The sequence below is a fragment of the Excalfactoria chinensis genome, chromosome 1 (assembly GCF_039878825.1).
Source record: "Excalfactoria chinensis isolate bCotChi1 chromosome 1, bCotChi1.hap2, whole genome shotgun sequence".
Taxonomy (NCBI): Eukaryota; Metazoa; Chordata; class Aves; order Galliformes; family Phasianidae; genus Excalfactoria; species Excalfactoria chinensis.
In genome coordinates, this window is record NC_092825.1 from 102,397,328 (window position 1) to 102,408,568 (window position 11,241).

The window sequence follows — 11,241 nt, forward strand, 5'->3', positions numbered from 1 at the left end:
TTTAGATTGTTTTTGAATATCTCATACTAAGTACCTTTGAATATTTGAAATAGCACAGTTTTAAGATACCCATATCACAGAAGCTGTAAAAATCACGTACTGCATCAGAATAGCCGCACACACAAACCCACATATCCCAACTGACAAAAGGAGGGCACAGCATCACCCAGAAATTCTCTCCAGTTCCAGCAACTCTAATATTACAGGTAGCATGCCTTGCAATTGCCCAGTAACAGCTTTCTGAAGAAAAATACTTTAATAAATTGCTTCTACGTGTCTTCGGTAATCAGTGAAGTTTTTATGAAATCATAAAGGTTAAATCTGGGGGAATTCAGTACTATTCTTTATTTCCTTCATTACATGAAGAAGATCAGTAGTCATTGACTCAGGAACTCTGGGGAGGCAAAGAACTTCTTTTTAATGACCAAGTTCCTCCTGACTAATTTTCGACATCTATATCTATGTTCAAATTTCAATATACATACAATCACGCAAAAATAATTGCAGTTATGCAAAAGACACAGTAACATTACACAGTGAAGTAACATACGCCATCTCTCACGAGAACCAGAACATCAGTTGCCTTGCAACATATGGACATGAAAAAGCAAGAGGAACTTTTGTTAAACTACTTCTTAACAGCAACCAGAGAACTAACAGAATACAAGACACTAATTTTACTTTTCAAGTCAGATAGACATATTTATATCGAGCTTCCATGCAAGTGTCTTTTCCAGTTTCAGAAAGCAACTAAAGAACCTGATTCTTTCTCTGCCAATATGACAGCTAACTAATCAATAAGCAGCCCAGCAACTTAATTTCTACTACTAAAGGTGACTCTCAACTCAGGCATAAAAAACTTCTTTCTTTTCCCCACAATTGCTTCATGTTTTTTTACCACTTAAATACTTGCAAACCTTCCACAAAAGTGAAATTTATCTTTGAGACTCGCGGCCTGCCTGCTTCTCATAATCCACCTACATTGTAAGCATTTCTGCATACTGAAGCAGATATAATAGGTTACATATACACTTCTCAAGGCCAAGAGGACGTTCTGTGACTTAACCCACACACAAGAGTTTTCTAAAGACTCTGCCATCACTTAGTGGTCTGGCTGTCCTTGTAGTATCCTGGCACGCTAGTGCTGTGTAGAAGTGCCAAGTGAGTAGTAAGTAAAACATCCAGGGATTGTATTAAGCCAGAGCTAGAAACTTCACACTCTGTACCACTAGAATAAAATTCTACACTGTACTCAAGGACTCATCTTTCCACTTATTTATATTTACCACTCATTAGCCCTTACACAAGAACTGATTTTAACTTAGAGAATTTGCACTATTTACTAAAAAAAACAAGTTAGTACTTAGATAGACTGGAGGAAAGGAAGGCCATCCAGAGGGACCTGGACAGGCTGAAAAAGTGGGCCTATGTGAGCCTAATGAGGTTCAACAAGGCTAAGTGCAAAGTGTTGCACTTGGGCTGGGGCAATCCCAGGTGTTTATAAAGACTGGGCAACAAAATCCTTGAGAGCAGCCCTGCAAAGAAGGACCTGGGGCTCCTGATGGCTGAGAAGCTGGACATGAGCCAGCAGAGTGCACCTGCAGCCCAAAAGACCAACTGTGCTCTGAGCTGCAGTAAAAAAAGTGGTGGCCAGCAAGGAGAGGGAGGTGATTGTCTCCCTCTACTCAGCTCTTGTGAGGCCCCATCTGGAGTACTGCATCCAGGCCTGGGGCACCCAGCACAAAAAAAAAATGCAGAGCTCTTGGAACGAGGCCAGAGGAGGGCCAGTAAGATGATGAAGCACCTCTCCTATGAAGAAGGGTTGAGGGAACTGGAGAAGCTTGGAGAAGGCTCCAGGAAGACCTCATTATGGTCTTCCAATTCTTGAAGGGAGCACATAAACAGGTGGGGGAATGGCTTCTTACAAAGGTGGACAGTGACAGGACAAGGGAGAATGGTTTTAAACTGAGATGGGGGAGGTTTAGGTTAGATATTAGGAGGACGCTTTTCATACAGAGGGTGGTGATGCACTGCAACAGGTTGCCCAGGGAGGTTGTGGATGCCCCATCCCTGGAGGCATTCAAGGCCAGGCTGGATGTGGCTCTGGGCAGCCTGGTCTGGTGGTTGGTGACCCTGCACATAGCAGGGGGGTAAAACTGGATGATCATTGTGGTCCTTTGCAATCCAGGCCATTCTGTGATACTAGGTCAAGTTGCATACGCTATTTTAGAAGCCTACAGTTTTATTTAGAAATCTTTATTTCTAATATTCAAACCGTTACATATTTTACTACAGTTGCCTGTTCAACACAAGCTCTAATACTATATAAAGTATCTACTAAAGACACAGAATGCAAGTATTAATCCAAAACATACCTGCAATGAGGTAATGGATCCTGTGTGTCCATGGAGGACAGCAACCGGCGCACAAGTTCTCAGACACCACACTCTGATCATCTTATCACAGCTGCCAGCTGCAATCATAGTGTTTTCGTAATTGACAGCCATATCAGAAATTTCAGCTGAATGTCCACGTAACGTGGCAAATAACCGGCCGTTATGAGTTGACCATATCTTTACCAGACAGTCATCTGAACCCTAGAAAGAAATGTTTAGAATACTTAGCTAAGTGTCTAAAAGATGCTCCAGATAAGTTTTTCAGTTTCACTTTTAGAACCTTTGTTCTTTCAGTGCTTGGTACATTTATACATCTATTTAAAACTATGCACGCTACTTGACAGAAATAAAGTTACATGACCAACGCAAAGAAAAAAAAAATCAATTATGGTTTAAGATTACACTGCAATCATCACAGGTCTGCAACTGTAAAGTATGGATAAATTTAGCCTGGACATTACAATAAATTGCAACAGCCAATAAATTACTACCCTATACCTCAAAAGCAATTTCTCTTCTGTCACTTCACGATGAATATGAAACTTGCTGAATACACAAGTACATCACTAAAGAAAGCACTTGCATTGATACTTGCCCAGACTTCCCCATTAAGTAAGAACAATTTCTTACACACACTTCTGACCTTTAATTACACAACACTGTTATGCTTAGCACGGCAAAGGAGCTGATCAGTTGCACTTCAACAGCACTGCCATCCACCTCTAGAAGTTTTAGCAAAGCCTGCATTTCAAACTTTTTCTCCTAGCATCCAACTACTATTATTTTCAGATTCAGATTAATTTCAACTCACAGTGAATATTCTATGTCCAGTCCTATCGAATGCAACACAGTACACAGAAGAAAGATGGCCAAGAATCCGCCTGTGCATCTTTACATGCTGATACATACTTCCTGGAAACGAAGTACTGAACTTTGCATATCCAGTTAGTTGTCTTGCTCGGTATACTTCCACTAGAACACAAAGAAATCACAGAATTAACACATTAGTATGAAGAACAAGCGTGGTTTTTTTCCCCTATAACATGGTTTTATTTATCATTTGTTAACACACTATTCGAAGATATCCTTAAAATGACTTTCATACTTTATGAAAGCAGATGCCTTTTTCTGAAGCTGCAACTTCTTTTAATGCGTACGGTAAGCAAGACAGCACTTTAAACTTGCTCAAATCAGAACTACTGTCTCTAAATATACAATGCTAGATGTTACCTTTATTTTCCCATGGCTCTCTATGCATTAATATATACAAGAATCCTCCTACCCAATCTGTAGGTCTATCTACTTATTATTTGGGCTTTATAAAAGAAAAAGATCTGATCTAGAGGCTACTACCTCACTAGTGCTGTGGGCAGGCCTTTGTACCTACGTATAACTCCACTGAAATCATATGAATTTCTCTAGATAAGCCTCCAGATGCAGTTCTGAGGCACAATTTTCAGTCACAGCCAGAGCAGCGTAAGACACACGTTACACACTCAAATCAATAGTGATGAATTTCTTCAGTAAAAGCATACCAAGATTTGGTGGTGTGCCATAGTTGACAGGAAATTCAGGAGGTCTTCCTCTATGAAGAGCAGCAAATGCAGAGCCCTTCCAAACAGTGTTCCTGCAATCTTGAAAAATCAAGTGGAAGTTTGTCATAAACACAGGTTAAAAATGCAAAACCAGCTGCAGTTTCAAAGCACAGTAATGAGCTTAACAGTCAGAGGTGTCATACATAGTAGTGGAACAACTACAGAAATTTAAGAGTAAATCACCAAAAATATCATGAACAGTACAGAATAAAAGGATAGAAAAAATATATTTTGTAGAGTAATAGTGAAAAAAATAAAATAAAATAAAACAAAAAAAAGCCAACACGAAACCAAGAAAACCAAGAAAGCTTTGATACTACTCCTACATAGTGACTGATGACGCCCCCGCAGCTCACAGAACACAAAACTAAGTTCTCACCTGGAATTCTCATTCCCAGTTTCAGAATGAAGTGTTTAAGAATAAAAATTACAAATAAACATTGCTTTGATAGATACCAAATTATTGGACAAGACAATCTCAAGAGGTCCCTTCCAACTTTATAACCTGGTGACTCTTCTATTTCTCACACAAAGTCATTTTGACACACTCATGCTAAAATAATTGCAATCCCAATTTTAAGCACAAAACAGTCACTGAATTATTCATAGCTCACCCTTTAAAGTTAGGGCTGATAACCAAAAAACAAGTGCATCCAATAAATCATCCCACACCACGGAATCCGATTATGCAACAAAACTGTGCAAATTCACGAACAAACCCCTCCCTTTATAGCCAAAATCTGCTTTGTGAAAATCAAGTAATCCACGTGCTCTTATACTGCCAACCATCCACTTTAAATAACAGAAAACTACTTTCTCTCTACAATGTGCTAATTTTGAGGTTGTTTACATTAACCAAGAAAACTAAATAAATGGTGTTACTGTCTCAGGTTTGCACTGAATACTGCACGAGAGCTACCACAATCAAAGCCACATAGGCCAATCAATATACTATTCAGAATGTTGTGGATGTTGAAGAAGTAGTACTTGTCTCCTGATGATTCATTTTATTGCAGTAACACTGAAAACAGGCAACATTCAGCAGCCTCAGCACTCTGAATAATGGTGAGTGAAGGAACTGGGGCTGTTTAGTCTGGGGAAAAGGAGGCTGAGGGGAGACTTTATTGCTCTTTTCCAATATCTGAAAGGTGCTTACAGCGAGAGCGGGCCTGGTTTCTTCTCACTGGTGACAAGACAGGGGGAAATGGCCTCAAGTTGCACCAGGGTAAGTTTAGGTTGGATATCAGAAAAAACTTCTTTACAACAAGGTTTGTTAAGCACTGGAATAGACTCCCCAAAGACGGGGTTGAGTCACCATCCCTGGATGTGTTTAAAAACTGTTTGGATGTGGTGCTCAGGGACACAATGTAGGGGAGGGTTGTTAGTTATGGTAGTACAGTTAGGTTGCGGTTGGACTCAACAGTCTTAAAGGTCTTTTCCAACATGAGTGATTCTGTGATTCTGAGATGCAGCTTAAGACTACTCCAATAACCAGCACACAGCTATGCTGTTAATACACAGACTGATGGTGCGTTTGTTCATTAAACATAGTACACTTGGTGAAAAGCCCAATGCCTTCAAAATATTCCTTAAGTGTTAAGCAGATATATAAGAAAACGTATCGTACCCATTTCAAATAACAAACAAACCATACCTTTTGCTGTACGTAGCAATGATTGCCTTCCCGCACCAAGTAAGGAATTCACTCTCGAAATGCTGGGTGGTATCTCCTTATCCAGTATTGGGCCAATACGCTTGCAAATTTGTAATAAATGGTCTGGAGCCACATGCTTGTTGGATAGCACCTGACAGAACATTGAAGTTTTAAACACGTGTATGGCACACCCTGAAATGATGAACCTAAAGAAATGACTATTTATAGAAATATATGGACAATGTCTAATACATATAAATTCAAATTGATAAAAAGCAGGTCTTCAGAACTCAAGTTCATGGAAAATTTTGTTGTTATCGAGCCTAACAACTTATGCAACTACAACTTCAGTTGCACATTACTTGTTAGGTGACTGCAGTCTAATGTACATATAGATTCTTTGAACGACATCTACTACACAGCACCACACTTCCTTCACTCCTTAAACCAAGGGGGGGATCATCACTTGTCTGTTCAGGGAGATCCCATCTCATCTACATCTAATGTTCTAAAATATGCACAACTTCACAACCACTTTGGTGTCTCAGTCAAGAATAACCCTGCAGTTCTATAGTTTGGGGCTTTTTTTTATTCTTCTTCGTCCCGGAGAGATGGATGAACAAAAAATCCTCATCTAACAACGAAGCTAATCGCAATAACACAGAAACAAAATAAAGTTTACACAGTAAAACAAACTGTCGGTATCATAAATTTATGCTCCAGGAAGGTGTGAATCAGCTGGTACAAATGGACCCATGCCAACTTCACTCTCTGATCCAGCCACTAAGGAACCAGTCGAACCCAAAAGTTGTACTGCTGCTTCAGCAGTGAGGCCATTTCCAGCCAACACACCCAAGAAAAGTAAGCAGGCCCACAACAGCAGAGGTATGCGGCCTCCTGCCCACAGCACTCAAAACTCAGGCAGAACAAGCTCACGCATATGATGCCATTCCCTCAGCATAGTGACTGAACTTCAGTGAGAGAAGTCTCAGTGCTGCTGATCTCATCACCAGAAGAGTGGGAATAAAAATACCGCACTCAGCCATGTAAGAGCTGTTAAACAAAGCTGCCCAAATGTAAACTAAGTAATGAGAACAATATGGTTTAAGCAATAGTCTAAGATGTTCTAATAATAAAAACCCAAGTCACATATAAAGTTTTAGGGGTACAGACTGTATTCCTGATAGAAGCAGAACCGCTAGAAGTATCAGTAAAACAGATAAAATTCCTACACAAAGCTATTTCAGCACATTGGCTCCAAAGACGCTTATGTTTGATCATGAGAAATTACTTGGTAGTACAAAGATTACAAGGTGGCACTTTTTCATCCTTCTAAACTCTGCCTCTCCAGCTGGCACAGAGTAGTACCAGACAAGGTATTCAGGGCAGAAAATTCAGCATAACCTATGTCAGGTCTTATAAACCATTCCGCTTGCACACCATCATCAAGAAGCTTACACTCTAAATGCAACCTCTGATGGAAGCACACTGAACAAAAGACAGAAACAACTGCACCGCAACAGCTATGTTTGCAACACTGCAGATTAAGCGAGACGAGCTGAACAAGGGGTTCCCAAAGCCCCTCAAAATCAGAAGACAGATCCTGAGCATTCTGAAATACTACTGCCCTGTACAGACACTTCTTTTCAATTGGATAGGAAAAAGAAAGAGGGGTGACACATGTTAAAGAATGTATCTGACAACCCGACATGCACAAAGAAACCTGTGCTGAGGTTAGAGAAGCCCACACTTCTCCAAGTACCATCACTTTTTTTACCAGAAGAACTGAGCTCAAAGAAAAATAATAATGAAAATAAAGACCTTTTAAACTCAATGCTACTTTCGCATTTGCTAACTTCAAGTCGGGAGCTTGACAGCATTCCTGTTTAGCAAGATCCAGCCTTCTGGTGACTTAAATAATTCATTTAAGACCTCATTTGCTCTCCCAACCACACTGACAACTGAAAGAAATGGAACAGTTCACCATCTGAAGCAGCACTTCAATTAAGAAATTGGTTTTTTTAACTATGCCATTCTGTTTCTACACAGATACCACCCTGAGGCGTTCAGATGTGACACAGAAGGCACGAGGGGTACAACTACAGCACGCACAGACTGACAGGTAAGGGAGCTGTCCGTTAACCCTGTATAGCACCAATTTTAGGGGGTGTCAATACAGTAGCGGCAGATTGCTTTAATCGGATACGTGCCGTGGGGCTGCCACCGCTGTCTTTCTGCCATCTAGAACAGCGTGCGGCCACAGAGAGCACTCGCAACAATCACAACCAACGACTTCGGAGCGGCTTTTGCATTTCCTAATCCGCTGCAGGGGAGCGACGAAGGAAGCAGACCAGAAAATAACCCAGCGCCCAATCGCAACGAGTCTAACAAGCTCGTCGGCGGAACTCCGCGATGAAAGCCGACTGCGGGTTGGCTGCCGCTCGCACGCAGGCGGCGGCGTGCACCGCCGCACCGCGCCGGGCTCCACCTCTGCTATGTAAACAATATCCCAACGTACGGCACGGCCGGGGTACGGACCCACGGGGGAAACCCCACGGAGCGAACCCCAACGGAGCGAGATTGGGGAGACGAAGAGCCGGGCTTGTTTTACACGGAACGTTGCCCGGCAACCGCGTTACCGTGCGAACCAAAAGTTTTTTAAAAAACAGAAAGTCTCACCAGTTCTTCGTAACTTCTATAATGCTCATTGCCTTCCCAATCCAACCTCTTAGGAAGCAACTAAATCGAGAAAAAGAAAAAGAAGGAAAAAAGAAAATTAAAAGGGAAAAGGAAGGATTCTAACAGCGCTGAGGGGAGGTCCGGGCACCCCCCAGCGCTCAGACGGGGCTCTGGGGGCGGTTCACGCACCTGGTGCTGCTCCAGCTCCTGTACCAGCACCTGCGAGGACACACAGCGCGGTCAGCGCGGCCGTTGGCGCGCACAGCCCCGGGCTCCCTTCCTCCCTCCCTCCCTCCCTCCCGCCCGCCCCACGCACTCACCCGCAGCGTCCCGCGGCACGGCCCGGTGCTGAGAAAGCGGGCGATGAGGAAGTAGAGCTCTGCGGGAGAGACGGAGGGAGACAGACGGGAGTGAGCGAGGCGGGGGCCCCGGGGGCGGCCGTAATCCATCGCCGCCCTCGAGAAGATGGCGGCAGGGAGCAGCGGCCCGCGGACCCGCCGCCGTTACCTGACTCAATGAGCGGCGGCGACGCCGCGCCGGAGCCGGAGGAAGCCGAAGACTCGGCCATGGCGGCTGCCGCGCTCAGGGCTCGGCGGCGTCTGAGGCGGGCAGGGCCCGGCCCGGCATAGCCCTGTCAGCGCGCCCCTCCCCCGCGCCCCCCCGCGCTCTCTGGCTCTCTCTCTCTCTCGCGCTCTCTCTCTCGCATCCGAGCGCGCCGCCCCCCGTCGGACGCCTCTCTCGCGCTCCGGCTCTCCCCTCCCCCTGCGCCGCTGCTCAGCGCAGCCTCAGCGCCTCCGCCGCCATCGCCGTCGTTCCAACTGCCACGGCGCCGCCGCCGCCACCTGCGCCCTGCGCGTTCCAAGAGGGCGGGGGGAAAAAGTAGTCCCCTGGATCCGGGAGTCCCGCGGGGAGAGCTCGGCGGGGTGAGGGAGCGGGGAGCGCGGAGCAGCGCTACAACGTGCAGTAAGGGCGGCGGGGCGACGAGAGGGAACCGGGGAGAGGGCCGGCGGACGATGGAGATCCCGGGCGCGGAAGGATTACGCGAGGAGACGGGCGGTGACGGAACGAGTGTGGGCGGGGCCGCCCCGTGCGCCGGGGCAGAATTGGGGCCGTCCGGGCTGCTTAGCGGGCCGGCAGCACAGGCCCAACGCGATAAACAGGCACCGGGCCTGCCAAGCGGTCCCTTCGGGCACTCGCGGGAGTGCTGCCGCATGGACTGGCGTGGAGCAGCGCCCTCCCAACCAGCGCACGGACAGCAGAGGCTGGAAAAGATCTCCTAATATCACATAGTCCAACCACCGTGCTCACGTCCCTCAGTGCCACATCCACACGGCTCTTGAGCACCTCCAGGGACGGTATCTCCACCACCTCCCTGGGCAGCCTGTGCCACTGCAGCACTGCTCTTGCTGAGAAATTGTTTCTGAATATCCCATCTGAACTTCTCTGGTACAGCTTGAGGCCATTCTCCTGCTGTTACGTAAGAGAAGAGGCTGACCCCCACCTCGCCATGAACTCAGGTGGCTGTAGAGAGTAACAAGATCACCCCTGAACCTCCTCCAGACTAAACCCCAGTTCCCTCAGCTGCTCCCCATCAGACTTGTGCTCCAGACCCTGAAGCACACCTGTGTGATGAGACAACCTCACATCCCCTTATGTGAATCATGCGATATGTAAATCTGAAGTTTAACAGTCATTCCATTCCTTAATCACACTGACCAAAGGTACCTCGTGTTGTAAAAGAAACCCATGAGACCCACATATAAATTCCACTCCCATTCTCCACCTGCACGAATGGCACCTGGTGCTCATACACCTTTCCTCGTCTTCCTTGCGGCTGAAGAGTTGTGGTTTTTCTTCTTTTTTCCCCCCTTTACTTGTCATTTCACGCTCTGGAGAAAAGCTGTACTTTCATTACCACAACCTTACTCTTTATAGGGTACAAATGCTAAGCTTAAGCGGACTGCTTGTGATGACTAAACAGGGCCTCACTCTTTTTCTTCCTTTCTCATAACATGCTCCACCACTAGTTATCTTTACAGTAAAAGCTTAGAAAACCCTTTCAATGCCAGTATTCAATGATTCAGCTCTGCTGAAACAAGCAATGGCAGATGTGAGAGGCCTTCCCATCTATTGCAGAATGAGAAGTCATAGTTGAATCACCTCTACTTCCTACAGAAACACATTTCGTTCTTTACTGCATCGACACCAGCTTGTACTGCTCAAAACAAGTCCAGGGCTTCTGTGCTCCTAATGCAATCACCTGCCTTTGTTTTTTTCCAATAGGAGCATTTCTGTCCTGTGAAAGATAAGGTGTTGCTGATTTATTCATAAGTCCCTTCACCTGCAGAATAAAACGAGGGATTGCTTTTTGTCTCCATGAGAAAATTACTTGGGAATTACTAAACAGCGCCTGTGTTAGAGATGAGGTGTTAGAGATGAAGTCAACAGTGTCTCAACATTAGAGACTCAAAACATGTGAGAAGCAAGCATTCAGTACAGGTATGAGGTTATTTCGGTATACTTACCGGCGAGATTATTAGTCATCGATGTTTCTGATTTGCTAAAAACACACGCAAAAAAAGCAAATAGAGCACATAAGCAGCTGCTTCTACTACAAAAATAAGCAGTCAAATAAGGTAACCGGGGGAGGAAAGGTATAGAAAATGTGACAAATTTAGTTCAAGCCTTTAAAAATATCGCAGAATTTGAAGTCAAAGCCAGGTGCAGTTTGCTCAGAACACAGCTGTGGTGGGGCAGGACCAGAAGCACATTGTGAGCCAGTGTTGAAAAACACCCTCTATTATAAGCTGAGGAAAACCTAAACATTTCTTAAGTATGTAAGATGGAAAAATGGTAAAATGCTGTTTCATATGAAAGCATTCTTTGAATAGAGGTGAAACTTCCATGTCTTCAGAAG

General features: G+C 44.9%; 1 protein-coding gene across 4 annotated transcripts in view; it reads right to left on the bottom strand.

The window, feature by feature from the left end:
• BRWD1 (bromodomain and WD repeat domain containing 1) overlaps positions 1 to 9,017 on the bottom strand; it is a 49,764-nt gene extending 40,747 nt beyond the window's left edge. For all 4 annotated transcript variants that reach the window (XM_072328848.1, XM_072328830.1, XM_072328839.1 and 1 more), the window contains exons 1-8: positions 8,832 to 9,017; positions 8,645 to 8,703; positions 8,514 to 8,543; positions 8,325 to 8,384; positions 5,646 to 5,796; positions 3,932 to 4,030; positions 3,208 to 3,368; positions 2,376 to 2,597 (exon numbers count right to left, since the gene is read on the bottom strand). In XM_072328848.1, the coding sequence (XP_072184949.1) occupies positions 2,376 to 2,597; positions 3,208 to 3,368; positions 3,932 to 4,030; positions 5,646 to 5,796; positions 8,325 to 8,384; positions 8,514 to 8,543; positions 8,645 to 8,703; positions 8,832 to 8,892 (843 nt within the window). In that variant the 5' untranslated portion in view covers positions 8,893 to 9,017. The remainder of the gene's footprint in view (positions 1 to 2,375; positions 2,598 to 3,207; positions 3,369 to 3,931; positions 4,031 to 5,645; positions 5,797 to 8,324; positions 8,385 to 8,513; positions 8,544 to 8,644; positions 8,704 to 8,831) is intronic.
• Between the last annotated feature and the right edge of the window lie 2,224 nt (positions 9,018 to 11,241).